Consider the following 18,113-nt stretch of genomic DNA (forward strand, 5'->3'; position numbering starts at 1 on the left):
GCTCGTGGTAGTGATGCTCATGGTGTTAAATCGCAAGAACGCTAGAAGGGAAACTTCCTTCCTCGAAGAGAAACTTCTCGTGTGTCTCTCTACTTAGATCGTACTCTCTTTGAATAACGCCTAACGAACTCGAACGTTCCTCAACGTAAAGTGATATCTTCGGTTGGACGAAAGCTGAGTTCTTTCAAGAAGCCCTTATATACTCTAAGAAGTTGAATAAGTAAACGTTTTTAACGAGTCTATTCGCGATAATCATGAGAGAAAGTGAATAAATACTAGTACGTAATACTTTTGACGAGTTATATAAAAGCAAAATTAATCGAGTCTATTTTAATAAACAATGGAAAAATATCGAAGAAGAATTGTTTACAGTCGATAATGTATTTTCTGTTTTTTTCTTTTTCTTTATTTTTTTCTTTTTTTTTTTTTTTTTGTTTTTATTTTATTTCTTTTCTCACATAAACGGTTCAAGAACCGTTTAACTATGTATTTGATGCCTTTATGTATTCGATATTTCAATTTTCAAATAGAGACAAATTAAGAATCTTATACTTAGAGTATATATTTTATTTACCTTGTACGAGAACTCCGTTTCCTTTCATCGCACTATTGCACAATTCCCTTTGCCGATGCTTTTATTTACATAGAAAATATCGCGTATCCTTGCGTCGTAATTCCTCGAACGTCCTTGTTACGAGACTGACGGCTGGTTTCTATTTCATGCGGTGATCTTTCGGAACACGTAAAGGTGATATATCCATCATAAAATGATATCTTTTCAATAATTTCGCAATATTTTTTATTGAATTTTAATATCGATTTGCCATTGACAATTTTCAATGAATAGAAAATAATCATTTTTCTTTCATTCCAATTATATATACGTACATACATATATATATAAATGTATACATTCATATGATGAAAAATATTTTTACGAATGATTTCTCTTTAACAATTAAAAAAAAAAAAGAGAGAGAAAAAAAAAAAAGGAAAGGGAAAAAAAATTTCTAACGTTTCTAAGAGTTCATAGAGATCGAGTTGAAGAACCACTGGTCTAATCATTGATGGCGTTCAACGCAGCAGGCATCACGTTTATCCCTTTAACCGTACGCGTTTGATCCGTAAAGGTGCTTTCGTATCCTGCTGCCGCCATCGTTTGTTACATGCTGGATAGGTATCAATTACGCGAATATTCGCGATTGATTGTACATTGGCACCACTGGCATCGCCGTCAGCGTCGGCGTCAGCGATAGAAAGAGAGAAAGAGAGATCGAACCTTCGTAAAAGGCCTCGATCCGATCGACGATGATTCACGAACGTTCCCATGCTGTCCAAACAGAATCCACGTTACTTTGCTATCAGGAAATGAGCTGCTTCCTCGCGAGAATTCAACGAGTTACGTGTTAGCGATGGGATTAATTAACGGTCTTAGTAATACCTGATGTAACGAGTAATGAATTGAAAGAAAATGAGTACATTGAGTTTGATAGGATATAGAGAGAGAGAGAGAGAGAGAGAGAGAAAAAGAACAAAAAAAAAAAACAAACAAAACAAAGAAAGAAAAACAAAAGCGCAGGAAAAATGATAAAAGAGAAAATATTGATGGGAGAATAATTTTGTAATTAATCAAATATCAAAGTATCGAAGTTATATACGACGATCGTATAAACTTTTAAAAAGAATAATTACATCAGGAATATATACATTTCGTATACATTAAAAGAAAATCAGATAAATATTGTAAAACTATTATTAATCTTCTGACATTTTATGGAACATACGACGATGATATCCACCTTAGGCATATTAATCCTTCATAGATCGAAGAAGCTCGACGTATCCGCGAAATGAACTGACACTGTTGATATCTTCTTTCCTTTCGCGAAGGGCATACGTAAATCATACTCTTTGTATGAGCGCCGATCATTTCTAACGATCTTAAAGATGAAAAGATTTCTATGATACAATGTATGTACGTATGTACGTATGTATTTGTCTCTTCCATGCCTTGCCATCGTAAAGAAAAAAAAAAAAAAAAAAAAGAAAATGGAAGAAGAAAAAAAAATCCAAAATAAAAATAAACTTTTTCACAAATATCAAAAGATATATAAAAAAAAAAAAAAAAAAAAAAAAAAGAATAAGTGAATTCTTTTAGGACATATCTCTTTTAACACATCCAATATAAAAATATGGATCTAAGTTTAGTAAGGTCTTCCAATACGATAAGGTCGACCTTTTACTCGTAAACAGTGAGAAACTTAGCAAGATCTTTTTGACCCTCTTTCATGTAACTTCTTAACTCCCTTCTCCACGTTTCACAACCCTTCTTACTTTCTTTCGTCCGATGGATAATCGAATCTAACGATCTCGAGACATAAAACGACTCGAGCGTGAAACGGTAGACGAGTATTACGAGATGACACGCGGACGTTCGCTCTTCTTCTTGGCCGTGACTTTCTATCTCTCTCGACCTTAGCCTTCCTTGGATTCTCTCTTGGATGCTGCGATAACGATGGCGTACCGGTAACGATCGCATAGGTACCTACTGCCGCTTGGATATGTATATATACATAGATACATACATACATACGTCAAACCTCGCGCATCTTTCTAAGATGCGCCAACGTTCTGCTCCATGTATTTTCTATCTCGAAGAAAGAAATAAAGAGAAGGGAATAAAGATAAAAGGGAAAGAGAGAAAGGGAGAATAAGAGAAAAAAGAATATCGTGGAATGACAATGGAAAATACATCAATGCGACTCATCGCTCGACGATTATATCCTTGAACCTTTTCGTGTCTTCTTTTGCCTTTTGCTATTCTTATTCTTCTTCTTATTCTTCTTCTTCTTCTTCTTCTTCTTCTTCTTCTTCTTCTTCTTCTTCTTCTTCTCTTTCTTTTTCTTCTTCTACATTCTTCTGCATTCTCTTCTTCTTTTTCTTCTTATAATTATTAACATTGACAAACACGAACAGAGCAAATATTTAAATGACGAACAATTAGACGATAGCTTTCTCACGCGATCGCTTTCTTACCTCGTTTGTGTTAAGAAAACAACTGAATTGTTAAGTTTCTCGCTCGTGATCTCACGAAATTATTTTTAAGTAACTAAAGCAACAATTTTTAACCAATTATTTACATATGTACATATAAAAAATTGTAAATAATAACAATACGAATGCCTCCATTAACTGTATCCATTATTTTATTGACTCTTTATAATAAGCTTCATCTTGACATTAATGAAATAAGAAATTCTTTTCAATATAAACATTTGACTTGTTATTAATAGAAAAAAATTATGATAAAGTTTTCTATTAAATATTGATCGTTTGTTCTCTTTGTTCTATATTGAACTTTGTAATAGAGATATTATAACATCACGTTACGATAGTAAGGAACATATTATAATATCCTTATATAGTTGGCTACATACATACACACACACAAGCATGTACACGCAAACACAAATATGGAGGAAGAATTTTCCGTAATATGGAAACGCAATCTCCTTTAAAAGCCGTACAAAAGAAAAGACGTAGTCCGTTTGCAGATAATTCTGACGTTATCTCTCTCTCTCTCTTTCTCTCTCTCTCTTTTTCTCTCATCGGTCAGCCCTTATTAATCTAAATGCTCTTCGGTCTCAGGAGTATCGTATATGCATTATTCAACTAGCGGTACATACTATCCAACACCTCCATAATAACACCAGGTCCATTTTTCTTTTACCCGACGGCTATGTATCCGGTGCTCGAAGCACATCGACGAGTTAAACGCTCCTCTTGGAATGTCGAGGGAGGTCGTATCTATACAACCATGTTCGAACGTTAATAAGTCTGCAAAAAAGACAGATAGACAGAGACAGAGAGAAAAAGAGAGAGAGAAAGAGTGAGAGAGAGGGAGAGAGAAGTACAGAGTGAGAGAGAGAGAGAGAGAGAGGGAGAGAGAAGTACATTGATGAGTTGAACGAACGATAATGTGCTGATATCTCGAGCAAATTAGTACGATGACGAATGTATGACGTTAGGTATGACGTTAACGTAATAACAAATGGTAGTATTTGGCTTCGTTAACTTGTAGAGTCAAATGAAACTTAAATAAACCAAGCCTTTTAAAATTGTAGATACATGAGTTATTGTATCTTCAAGATTGACGTGTATGAAAAATTGAAATAGTATTTAAGATTAATATTAAGAGAAATGATTATTTCCCTCCCTCTCCTACCCCCCCCCCCTCCCCCACCACTCCTCCCGTCTGGCCCATCAAGCTCTTATGTTTTTTTTTTTAAATATACGAACTACGAGGAAAATGTAAATTGTTTTATTTTGTAATTTAATAAAAACGATATGTAGATATGCATAAATAAGAATTTTTTTATATCGTTTATTTGAGTTATTTAGTTCGTTCCTTTTTTTTTTCTCTTTTTTTTTTCTTTTCTTTTCTTTAATTCAAATAAGCAATAAAAGTCGATCGTATAGCGAACAAAACTGCTTGCCTAACTTACTAGCGATACGAAAAGAAAATCAAGACTGTAATCTATGGAGTTGTTTTTTTTTATTTTTATTTTTTTTTTTTTGCTCAAGTAGTAACTCCTCACAAGTATTGCGAATCTAGGGAGGATGAGCCGTCCAGGTGTAACAGTTCCGTGTAGACTCTCTCGGACTCATCTTGGTAAGCGCGATGGGTTAAACCAAGTTCTCGCTGTTTAGGCCGGAGGCACTATAGGTGGTCCACGCCCGACACGTTGCGCGCTATCTCGACTTGAACTGGTGCAGGTTCATTCACCCACGGTTTACACCTCACTGGACACAATACCGAGTGTACTGCGAGTTTCCGATCTAAATGTTCCTCGTTGGCTTTGTATAATGTTTTGTCCTTCGATATAAAATTTTTTTCTTGATCTATGATCACATTGATCGATAGAATCCATTTGTATATTAGTCTCGATTGTAAATAAAACAACGTATTACAACGTTACAACGTAACATAAATTGTATTTTATTATTGCACATATTAATACATACGATCGATACCGTAGTTCCTTTAATGACTAATCTTTTTCAAAATATTATCACGAGTACGTATTCATATCGCAGTCGTAAGTATTATATACAATTATCAGGAAGGCTGATCTTTCTCTCTCTCTCTCTCTCTCTCTCTCTCTCTCTCTTTCGATTTCAATATATATCTTTCTCCATTTCTCTCTCAGTTTGCCTATACAAGTAAGATGAGAAATCATTAATGAAAATGATTTATAATTTTGTCATGACACGAGTTTGAGCGTGATATCTAATGATAAGATCGGTCTATTCCATTCTTTTCCTGTCATATATATTTTCTTCTTTTATGTTTTTCTCGAAGCTCATTGCAGGTGCGAAAACTTAAAGAATTTTCTGTAATGAATGATTATCGTAGGAATCGATTCGAATCCAACCGTAGACCGTAAGCTCCGCTTATCGGCACGAAGTTATCGGCTAACAAGTTGTACCCCATAGGAAACATAGTAATCCCCATTCTGTCGAGAGAGAAAGAGAGAAAGAGAGAGATAAGAACACTTTGCCTCTTGTGGTGCAAGGTTTTTACTCGTACGAACGACGGTACCGGCATCGTTCGCTATCTCACCCTTTCTTAGCGTTGTCCTCGAACAGTTCTCGAACGTGAGCGAGATATCATCGTTGGACCTCCCCTAAAAGTTCTCTCTTAATCGATATTTTCTTGTAACGTTTTACTAATCTAAATACTTAATTAAACGTAAATACTTAAACTATATATTCCAGATTTTAAACTTCTACATATATATAGAATTTTTATAAATAAAGTATTTATCTATATTATAATTTATATATGTATGTATGCATCTATGTGTGTACGTAGATACATAATTATAAAAGATTAAATTTAAAGAAAGAAAGAAAAAAAGAAAAAAAAAAAAGATGAATAAAAAGGGACAAACGGTATCAGAGATAGTAGAGATCAAATAAATGATTGTACCTATTGTTATTACTATAATTACTTATTTTCTCCAGATAACACGTGTATCCTGATTCTATTCGAGTTTTGATAGAAAGTACGATCTCTCTAATTCTCGATCGCTCGCAGCTCTCGCTTCTTTGTGCCGCAGGTAGGCAGATAGTCATTCTCGTTTACGATAACGCCATACGACGACGCGATGGTACAGAGAGAAGGGAAGCAGAAGGAATAAGGAGCGAAGGGTGGCATGCGTAGAAAGAGAGAGAAAGAGAGATAGCTAATACCGGACACACAAGCACTTGTATGTCCTAAATCACTTACATCGCGATTACTTCATGTGTGGGGGGGCTGTGGCGTATGTAATTACCTGAAATTATCATTACTCATCATCAATGCACTCGATAGTCAGACGAGTCTCGTTGCCAATGCCGATCCTGATACCGATCTCAATGCCGATGTAGATCGGTAGCTATACTCTCCTGCGGATCGGCCATTTCGATCCTCTCTTTATCTCTCTATCTCTCTCTCTCTCTCTCTCTCTATATATATATATATATATATATATATATATATATATATCATTTTCTCTCTTACATATATCCGTTTTCCTTACGGTATACAGCTGTATAGTTTATACAACAATTTTTGTCGATATATCGAAAATAATCCTTTCGTTATCGAACGGCCAATCGATCGATCGATCGATCGATCGATCGATCGACCTATTTAATCAGATGATATGCGAATCTCTCGAATGGGAAGTAACCATGTTAATAACAAGAGTGATGATACGTACCTTTGCAAATAATATGAATAAACCTGATGCATCCGTCTATTATTTTTAATAATAAATAAATATCTTTTATACAGAAAATAGATACGTACTTATATATGTTAAATTTGAAAAGACCGAAAGCGTTGTAACGGTCAGTTTAGTGTCGAAGAGAAAAGATGAAAGAGGAAGAAGAAGAAGAAGAAGAGGAAGTTGTGGAGAAGGTGGAGGAGGAGGAGGAGGAGAAAAAAAGACGAAGAAAAGAAGAAGACGAAGAAGAAGACGAAGTAAGAATTACCTCGAGGAAGATCCCGTAGATTATCGCAAGAAGGAGCGCGGCTGTGGTACCGTCCTCTCGCGAAGCGGCAATTACAATTAACCGGGCGTAATATTTAATTATTGCGCGTTACACTCACACAGAGAGACCGCTCGCGGCCACGTTTTAATCAGGCAAACGAGAAAATATCCTTGCCCGTGCGCTCTTAACTGCCGTTCGTTTCTGCCATCGTATTTGCATTCGTCGCACTACCGTCCTTTTCTTCTCCTCTTCCTCCTCCTCATTCTCCTCAACCACCTCCTCCTTCTCCTCTTTCTCCTCATCTTCATCCTCTTCTTCTTCTTCTTCTTCTTCTTCTTCTTCTTCTTCTTCCTCTTCTTCTTCTTCTTCTTCTTCTTCTTATTCTTCTTATTCTTCTTCTTCTTCTTCTTCTGTTGATCTTCTTCCTCTGTCTTTCTTCGTCGGCAACAGTAGGAGCAACAGCATCGTATTCGCGTTCGGTCCCGAGAGAAATGAAATAGATGCAGCCGCGAGAAATCATGCCGAGAGTCATTACACTTGCGCTCTTCTCGTAATGAACGCCATACGTACAAATCGACTTAAGACGAACGTTTTCGCTTTCCCGACCGTATCCTTCTTTTTCCTTTTCTTTCTTTCTTTCTTTCTTTCTTTCTTTCTCTTTTTTCCCCCCTTCCGTTTCAAAGGAAGCGCGTTCCTCTTCTCCTCGTATCTAAATACCGTAGAAGTAAAGTGCATACATAAATCTTCGGTATGTTATACAGGGATATCTTGGTGATCCTCAGTCATGATTTTTTTTTTCTTCTCTTTCGGGTTAATGACAATACTGTTTTTACAAAAAAAAATTATTTAGAACAATGTGAAATGAAATATTGTCATAAATTTGTATCAACATCGTAAATAAACTCTCTCTCTTTTAATACGTATGTCTCAGTGTTTATGCTTTTCTTACATATATAAGCATACATACGATAATATTATATATATAAATATATATATATATATCGGTGTATTTAAAAAAAAAAAAAGAAAAAACAAACTCGAAAAAATACATTATAATGCACTATTCCGTTAAAAAAAAAAAAAAAAAAAAGAAAGTAAAAACGTACAAAAAGCTTATGCTTTAGTAAATTCTCCTTATCTCCTCGCGTTTATCGTTAAAATTTTCATAAAATAAAAATCATGATGAGAGAAACGTATTTAAACGCAAATTCCTTTGGATAATAGACAACGAGACAGATTGAATCGTCCGAGAAGTCCTCAGACAAATTAGCGGACGCGCAAACAATGACGTAAACGTTTTAACGCTGTGAAAATGCATTACTTGCATATATATAAACACATATAGGTGCACATATATATGTATATGTATATATCTACAAAATATAAATATATTTATATATATATATATACATTGGAAAAAAAATATTCTTGCCAGATATAGGTCCTTTGACACTGTATGCACTGTACGTAAAAAATATTTTTTGCATCACTATAATCCGAAGAAATATTTAGGTGACCTTAAAAGAAGCATCCTATATATATATATATATATATATATATATATATATATATATATAAATATACATATTTATATATTCTTATAGATGAACAGGTTATGTATATATATATATATATATTTGTATATACTTATTGGAGTACAGGTCCATTGACGAGCGATGCAACGAGGGAAGTAAAGAGAGGTGTACGAAGAGTTCAAAATGACATAGTAGACTCGGAATAATGGCTCCCATTGAATCCATCTCTTTCTTTTTTCATATTACTAGGGAAGCACACACGCTCCCTCTTTTAAAGAAGAAAAGGAAGATAGAGAAATAGAGAAAGAGGAGACGACGTATGGTTTGACACTTTCGTGACGGTTTCCGCAGCACAACGAGGCTCGCGCTCATTAGGGAGACAGGTTAAAGCTCGATTATACAGCCGTTAACGCGGCACGATGCACGCGCGAATGAGAATGACGCCGGTGATAAAACTGCCGGGATATGGCATTGCTTCTACGAGGTGACCATGAAGAAGTGGCTCTTTCACTTTCCGGCCGCTGACTCTCTCTCTTTCTCTTTCTCTTTCTCTTTCTCTCTCTCTCTCTCTCTCTCTCTCTCTCTCTCTCTCTTTCTCTTTATTTCTCTCATTCCGTTTCCTTTCTTTGTTACCATCGAGGCTTCCAGTCGATCAAAGACCTCCAACACATACTTACGTACACACCAAGAGCATGGTACTCTGATCGAGCTCCCATCGAGCACCGCCTCTTCGAAAGATTTCAATGTTCCGTTCCATGAAATAAAAATTCTTAAACGAACGTAAATGCGCCCTCTTAACCCTACCCACTCACTCGCTCGCACGCTCGTCGCTCGGACTCGACGAGCTTCGTTACCGTGTCTTCTCTTCTACGAAAAAAGCCGACTAGCTGTGGCACCTTCGATGAATCATAAAAGGGTGGAAGGATTCCTCTCTCTCTCTCTCTCTCTCTCTCTCTCTCTCTCTCTCTCTGTCTCTCCCCCCTCCTCTTTCTCTCTCTCTCTATACATATATATGTATATATATATATCTAGCTCTTTGAGATGTACTCCAAGATGTACGATTGTATCGTAACGATGGCCTATGTCGTTCTAAGAATATTGTATCGTTTGATGTATCAAGAGATTCTTCTATTGTACTTAGAAGTCTAGTTAGAAGGCTTTAGTTTTTGAAATCATTGATAATGATAAGATGATAACGAGGATAATCCCAAAGTTCAATAATATTATTTATTTGTATTAGTGAACGATCTATTTCCTTAAAATAAAAAAAAAACGATCTATTTGTTATATTTATAATTGTATGTTATAGAAATAAAAGATTATTAGAAATTCTTTTACTGATTGGATTTATAAATTTTGTGAGACTGAAATCTTCAAAATAGTTCGATGTCTATTTAACAACTAAAAGAGACGTTCCCGAAATATATGCGTAAACACATCTTTTTCTTTAAGTTTACGCAGCTGATGTTCGTATCGTTTGATACGCATGACACCTATTCGAAAATTAAACATCATTTATTATCTACGAAATATTATGAAATCATAACTTATATACGTCGTTCATTCTGTACAAGCGAAGTAATATTTTGACAACGACAGAATGTATGGCGTAATAAATGTTTTACTAGTAATGTATATACATATGTATATAATCAGCTGGAACGATATCTCAATTTTTGACTTTTGATTTGAAAATATTTTTTTTTTTTTTTATCTTTCTTCCTTCTCTCTCGATTATTTCTTATTACCAGAAACGCATCGAAGAGAATAGATAAAAATGTTTTAATAGTACAACTAATTTCTTCGATAATCCATCTATAAAACGTTTCGCAATGGAACGGGAAATAGTATTCCCTTCTATAAGACTTTAACGTCATTACGCAGGGAATTAGTTTCGAATCACGTAAAAGGAAGCAATCATACCGTCGATCCTTTCTATTTTAACCGGCAGCTCACATACGTACGAGTAAGTACATTTTGCTGGACACGTAATTTGTATAGGGTGTTTCTAAAGATTATTAGTTCATTAAACTAATAAATTAAAGGAAAAGTTTCTCAGTAGAAAATTTGCTTATTCACACGCAGTCGCGCAGGCACGTACGTACACATAGATTCATACGCGCACATAAACACATGCACACTTATTACTTTTTCCATATTATTAATATTAATAATAAATCTATAGGATTAATGATAATAAAACAAATTATTCAAACATGTTCTCTCATTTTGATAACACCCTGTATAAACGACGTTTCAAAATCTAATAAATAATAATCCTTCTCTTAAAGTAGTCAGCCTCCAAAAAGAAGGACGTCGATGGTCGAACGAGAACCGTGTAAGATTTCATAAATCTGGCATCTAAATGAAATTGTAATTAATATTTCGAACAACAACGTGAGAATAGAGCTTCTTACGAAATATATTCCTTTTTTTTCTTTATCCTTTTTTCCGTTTTTTTTTCTTTTTTTTTTCTTTTTTTTTTTTTTTTTTTTTTTTTTTTTTACAGCGAATGATACCTCCGTAGTGGGACGTTAACAACGACAAAAATATACATCCCGTTTTCCATGAAGGAGAAGAGAATCGTAAGAGTACCACGGTTGATGAAGTCTCTCGGCCCAGTAGCTGTGCCTACCGGCTACTTCTTGTCCGCGATAATAATAATGGTTGGTGATTCGAACGGGGTAGCAGCGCCATTGATAGACCATATGGCGTGTGCACATTCCATGGATTTAATTGCCTTATATCGCGCAAGAGTATATACCGCAAGTTACGAGAGTGAGCGAGAAAGAGAGAATGAGGGAATGATAGAATGAGAGAAAGAGAGAGAGTGAGAGAGAGAGAGAGAGAAGGAGGGGGGATGGAGAGTAGGAAGGTAACCGTCGATCCTCTCGATGTACTCGCACCGATGAATAATGAGTACTCGGTATATAATGCGTTTACCAACTGATATCTTCTCTGACTGATCGAACGATCTTCGATCGTGTATATTCTTGAATACTTTTAATGTTCGTAAATTCTTCTCGCCAAAGTAATACTTAACGTTCTTACTATCTCAGATCTCATCTTCGATAGTCAATTTCAAGAGATCTAAATTTCTACGTGACATTTAAGAACTCGACAGCTAAAGAGAATCTTTCATGAGTATTCATCTCCGTTTATACAAACAGAATTTTAAGAGCACGAATTCGTTGATTTCATTTATCACAACTGTAGCTTTACGTAACGATCGACGATCTACCAAAGGAGTATAACTATGTAACCACATATGTATACTTCTATATACTTATCTGTAAAACGATTGTCGATCGAACGCACGATCACATTAAATGTTAATGTATTTACTTGTTCTATGAGTATTACGTAAAAGACTACTTTCGAATGTATTTATATTGGCTTTGGTAGTCATTCTTTTTTTTATTGAATCCTAATGTATTAATATGGATCAATTAATCTAAGAGGAAGACGGAGAAGATTTTATAGTCACTTAGACATTTAATTTTATACTTACGTAACGAACAAGAAGACGACGATCAGATATTCCAAAATGTTCGAATTTTACTACAAGGATTCGCATGCGTTCGAGAACATCCGCGTTAGTTGCAAAAGATTTCGTGGGGGGTCGGGAAGGTCATCATACTTCTACTTATTTTTTCTTCTTGTTCTACTTCTTTTTCTTCTTCTTTTTCTTCTTCTTCTTCGTCTTTTTCTTCTTCTTGAAATTCTCATTAACTATCCTTTCGAGGCTGCATCATTGCTCGAGCTATAAAAGATGATTTCGACATTTCAAATCGGGTTCTTGAAATTGATATGCTAAGGAGATAATCATAATGATAATGATAATAATAATAATGATAATGATAATAATAATAATAATAATAATAATAATAATAATAATAATAATAATAATAATAATAACGTACCAGTTCATTGTGCAACGTAAATGTATATGACGTGATAATTATCTTTTATAAGAAGATACGTAAGATCGAATAAAAATTATAATTGTTTAGATCGAAAATAATCTTCTCGAAAATCCGATTTGCAAATTTATTTATTGAAAATAAAAAAGTAAATGCATTAAATCATAAAGATCAATAGTTGCAACTTCCACAAATGAATTAATTAACGGGATACGTAAATATTGATTATTGAAAAAACGTCATCGAGATTGTATTTTAATCTACATTTCACGCAATATCTCGAATCGAAGAGTATTCGCAGCTGTTAATGAAAACATTAAATAAACACCGTATTCGTATATAAATTTGTTTCAAACATCGATTCGACTTATTGTATCGGTTTGATTTTGATAGAGAGATCCACCGATCGTCCAAAGAAAAAATAAAAACTAATGTAAAAATGGCACGTAGAAATTTTCCAATCGTTGTTTGTCTTTTGGCAGCTGTCATCGGTGCTGGTAAGTGATCAAGAAATATTTAGAAGAAGAAAAAGAAAATAAATAAATATATATATATATATATTTTTTTTTTCCTTTTTCTTTTTGTAATTTTAACACAAATTTAAAAATTCTTTTTTTTAATGAAACATACTTTTGTCCATCAGTACACGGTGAGGCACCTGAAGCTTTAGTCGGCGCTTCACTCGCTAAAGATAACGAATTTCCATACTTGGTATCCATCAGATTGAATAATTACTTACACTGTGGTGGTGCTATCATTGATGAATATCATATCCTTACCGCCGCTCATTGTATTGTACCTTTATTAAGCAAAAAACCTGGTGAGGTAACCATTGTTACTGGTACGAATAATCTTTACTCTGGCGGTCAACTTTACAAACCAAAATTATACGTCGCTCATCCTGACTATGACTCCGATAAAGCTTGGGTAAATGACATCGGTGTAATCAAGGTGAGTTTAATAATGAATTTAAACTCGAACAGAATTGAATATTTCTATGTCGATATCTCTTTCATGTTTTAAAACATACTTGACGTAACAATTTGTTTTATTTAATCCATAGAAATTTATTATATAAATATAAAAGATTTTTCTTAATACTTTATATTTGGAAAATATCGTACATATGGATTATTCTTGAAAAATTTTCTTTCACTTTCTCATTCATTCTTTCTCGATTTCTTGTCTTCTCTCATTCTCTCTTTTTAATAATTTTTAATATCTAAAAATCATTTATTTCTATTTCTTATAGCTTTCCAGCGCAATTCAATTCAATGATCGTGTAAAACCTATTGCTCTTCCAAACACAATGCCACCAGTTAACGTTCAGGCTTTAATCGGTGCTTGGGGTGCAACATCTTCACCACCAAGGAACATCTCTCCTTTACTTAGAACACTGAAACTCAAATTATTGTCTCAAAAGGAATGTCAGCGCTTTTTCAAAAACATAACTATCCATTCGAATCAAATCTGTACTCTGGTTCAAAGGAACGTTGGCACGTGCTCAGTAAGTATTGATAATTCATCGAATTACATTGAAACATTTCATTCTTAATTATTGAATTTTAATCGAATATTTGTTATTTTTAGGGTGACAGTGGCAGTCCATTGGCCTACAATAATCATGTAATCGGTGTTGTCTCCGGTGGAATACCTTGTGCCCAAGGAATCCCTGACATCTTTACTAACGTTTACAGTCATCTTAGCTTTATCTCAGATGCCTTGTCTCGTTAAATTGAATTTAATAGTTTCCCTTTTACGAACAAACTGATGATTTTACGATTTACTTTTATGATTACATGTTCAATAAATATCTTCATCGATACGTTTAATCCTTTTCTTCGACCTTATTTAATATTTTTAATATTTCTCATAGTACTTCCTTTTCCTATCTTTATCTAAATCAATAGTACAAATTACATCGATAACTCGGTACAATTGCATTTATAATATTTCTTAAAACAAATTTTTTTAAATATTTAGAATTTTTAAACTTCTTAAAATATTTATTTAATATTAATTATCGAATTGCCATTTATTTAAATAATTATTTAATATTAATGATTGAATTGTCATTAAATATAATTAAAAAGAAATAATATTAGAAGTGATAATAATGATTAATAATGTATCGTTTAATGTCACATTCGTTTCGATTTAAAAAAAAAAAAAAAAAAAGAGCGTTAGATCTCGATTATTCATTTTTTAATATATTCTTTATACATCAACAAATAATAAGGGTAAATATTAAATTCGATCGAAACAGCTTTATTTGAATGATCAGAAATTATATGAAAACTATACACATATCGACGATAAACGTGTTATCTCAAAAGTGTTCGTATTGATACTTAATTAATCTGCATAGAATTACAGATAAAAATATCCGTAATTCTTATGTCTACATTCTAAATGAATCGATAGACAGATCAAAACTAATTGAAATATTCTAAGTTGATAATATTTGACAACATTCGAACGAATATTTCTAATCTGTGTATTTTTCATCAAGTTTATAATACTTGTCATATATGTATATTACAATATAATTAACGCTTTTATTGTATTTACTTACTTTGTATTATTACATTATCATACTCAATAAAAATAAAAATCACTTTTTCGATGTATATATATATATATATATATATATATATTTATTCTTTTTATTTATTTAATAATATTTGCCAAAAAATTTACAAGTATCTCGAGAAAATATATAACATTATTCCAAGTCGACATGATCAATCATTGAATCTTTTTTTTTCTCACGAATATGTTTGAGAAATTAAGGATAAAAATTATTATAAACAAGAAATTTGACAAAAAAAAATTGTTTAAAGATTTTATATACTTTCAAAATTAAACGGTTTATTAATTTAGCATGGCATTTCTAATAAAGGCGACGTGAGACGAGACTTTGGTAAAGACATCAGGTACTCCGACAGCACAAGGAATAACCCAAGAAACAATACCAGCGAGGTAGCCGTTGTAAGTAAGCGGGCCACCACTGTCACCCTGTGAATAAAAAAAAAAAAAAAGACAAGTGTTAATAATTATCAATTTTACAATTAAGAAATGTCGATTTTTATTGAATTACTTGAATGAATTTTCCTCACCTGGCAAGCACCAATTCCTTTGTGATTAAGTGCACAAATATGACTTTGATAGATCGTTAGTGAGTGTTGTTTTTGGCAAACGTTATTATTTGTAGAATACATGTTGGCCTTTAATAATACATTAGAAATTGGACCGTTCGCATAAATTTTACCCCATCCACTCAACTGAAGTAAACTATTGTCTGGTATTTCCGTCTCGAGCAATGGAATAGACCTCTGATAGCTGTTGAAATTTATAGGTTCTTCAAGCTGCAAAGATAAATTATTGTTAAGAAAAAAAAAAAAAAAATTGTTAAAAAGAAAAAACGTTTGCTTAATATATTATCAGAAGAAAAAAATTTCAAACGTCGATGAATTCTTTTAATAAATAATTCGTACTTACCGTAAGAACAGCTACGTCGTTGATCCAAGAAGTTTGCGATGTACCTATGTATCTGGGATGAACATTAACAGATGCGATATAGTGAGTTTGACCACTATTACCAAGATAAATAGTTCCAGATACAACGGTATAGTAAGGATTGGGAATATTAACCCAATTACTAACACAATGAGCTGCAGTAACGACGTGTCTTGAAGAAATGATACTTCCACCGCATATGTGATTTCCATTCACCCTGAGGGAAACTTGATAGGGAAATTCACCAATAGCTGCACGACTGCCTCCTACTATACGTTCGGGTGCTTCGGCGCATGCTTCTAAACAAACAAATGGAAATTTTCAACGATAATCAACGTTGAGGTATTTCAAGAAAAAAAAAAAAAAAAAAAAAAAAAAAAAAAAAAATGACGATAATACAGTATTAAATAATTATGATCCAATTCATCGTGAGACATTATTCTTGAAATAAAATTTCTACTCTTCTGTTAATTTGAACTTCCTTCTTTTCCTTTTTTTTTCTCTTTCTTTCTTCTTTTCTTTTTTTTTACCTGTAGCAAGAACACCAAGCACGAAAAGAGCCAGATATGACATTCTAAAACGATCCATGCTGACAGTTCCAATGATTTGACAATGAATGGAATGAAGAAGAATCTTCTCTTATATATATATATATATATATACTTACATAAATACATACTTGTAAATTGGTACTTATCATCGTCCTTGATTTACAGCTGCTTTTCTTTCCTAAAACAAACAAATCCATAAAAGGGAATACGTGCGTTACCGTTATTTTAATCTTTGTTATCATTGATTAGGTATTATAGATTATAAAAAGCCCAATTATCCACATTAAAAAGGAATAACATCAGAAATTATTGAATTTTGAGGTGGTATCAGCTTCACTGATTTTCGTTAAACTATTAATTCAATTTTTGCGCACGAGTTTAATCGTGAGATAAACCAAAATGATATCATAGAAATCATTGATACGCGAAAATTCGACAATTACATATTTGTTTATACTATCGATTTCATTTTCACCATCTTACATTTTCGATAGATCTTTTTTATGTATTTAATTTTACTTTCATTCGATATTTGATAATCTACCTGAGAATAAAATAAAGAAATACTGTTATAGAAAGAAGTTATCGCAAATCTTCTTAGATTTAAAAATCCTCCTATGTTTATTTATACATTTTTTTTTTTTTTTTTTTATTAAATTTTATTAAAAATTATACGTGACCCAATTTAGTCTCGTACTATCGATCGATCGAGTTATCCAAAAGGAAAGAAAACTAAAGTCTTAATTAATGGCGTCTGTGTGCTCTATGACGTCATCTGCTTCAGTGTCCTCCGTTTGAAATATGTTTTCGAAATATGTGGGTCAAATAGAGAATTACGAACACAGATTACATTATCTTCCTTTTATAGTAATAAAAAGAAAACCATTTTATAGAATTCAAATGATATCAAATGATATTTCGTGTTTGAGTGATGTTTGTCTAAAAAAAAAAAAGAAAAAGAAAAAAAAATGAAAAAAAGATTAACTTCATTTGGTCTCGTAAAAAAATATATTTTTCCATTTATTTTATACTTTACAGAGGCACAGACACACACGCAGACGCTATATTATATTATATAAAAGTGTTTTTACACAATTTTCCTGGTAAAAAAGAATTAAAAAAAAAAAAAAAAAAACAGAAAAAAAAACAGAAAAAAGAACAGAGTGCACAAAAGTATCGAGCCATCTTCTTTTTTGGCTTTTTTTGTCTTTTTTTGTTTCCCTTTTTTTTTTTTTAAAGAGGGTCGAAATTCATCCTTCTCCGTTATCCCTCCGACTTGGCAAGCTTTAGCACAGGCGCCCTTACGTCGTGTGACGTAACCAGAGAAAGTATTATCAAGGGTAGTCGTGAGATTACCTCGTGTGCTGTGCATGCGGGTCAGTGGAGCACAGGCGTCGCGACGCCACGCGTCGACGGAGCTCTGTCTCCTCTCGTTTTTATCTCTTACTTTTGATTAAAAAAAAAAAACGTCACGTCAAACAAATAAAAGATAAGGTAAAAAAAAAGAAAAAAAAAAGGAAGGAAGAATCTAAGAAGGAAATTCA

The 18,113-nt window shown here is 33.1% G+C and overlaps 3 protein-coding genes across 3 annotated transcripts in view; 2 read left to right on the forward strand and 1 right to left on the reverse strand.

The window, feature by feature from the left end:
• The first annotated feature begins 12,883 nt into the window (after nucleotides 1-12,883).
• LOC124422264 (chymotrypsin-1-like) lies at nucleotides 12,884-14,233 on the forward strand. Its single transcript, XM_046958491.1, has 4 exons — nucleotides 12,884-12,996; nucleotides 13,143-13,450; nucleotides 13,752-14,006; nucleotides 14,090-14,233. Exons 1-4 carry the CDS (start codon nucleotides 12,939-12,941, stop codon nucleotides 14,231-14,233), a joined length of 765 nt encoding a protein of 254 aa, XP_046814447.1. The 5' UTR covers nucleotides 12,884-12,938.
• Nucleotides 14,234-15,295: 1,062 nt separating this feature from the next.
• On the reverse strand, nucleotides 15,296-16,606 carry LOC124422265 (chymotrypsin-1-like). Its single transcript, XM_046958492.1, has 4 exons — nucleotides 16,549-16,606; nucleotides 16,001-16,317; nucleotides 15,619-15,867; nucleotides 15,296-15,517 (listed from the first exon to the last, which is right to left on the reverse strand). The coding sequence occupies exons 1-4, from the start codon at nucleotides 16,604-16,606 to the stop codon at nucleotides 15,374-15,376; spliced, it is 768 nt and encodes a 255-aa protein (XP_046814448.1). The 3' UTR covers nucleotides 15,296-15,373.
• A 1,321-nt stretch (nucleotides 16,607-17,927) lies between these two features.
• The window catches only part of LOC124421746 (protein EFR3 homolog cmp44E), a 7,259-nt gene continuing 7,073 nt past the window's right edge, over nucleotides 17,928-18,113 (forward strand). The window contains exon 1 of the mRNA XM_046957309.1: nucleotides 17,928-18,113. This exon is cut by the window's right edge and continues 108 nt beyond it. The gene's annotated coding sequence lies outside the window, so the exon portion shown is untranslated.

Source organism: Vespa crabro, chromosome 2, assembly GCF_910589235.1.
Source record: "Vespa crabro chromosome 2, iyVesCrab1.2, whole genome shotgun sequence".
Lineage (NCBI taxonomy): Eukaryota > Metazoa > Arthropoda > Insecta > Hymenoptera > Vespidae > Vespa > Vespa crabro.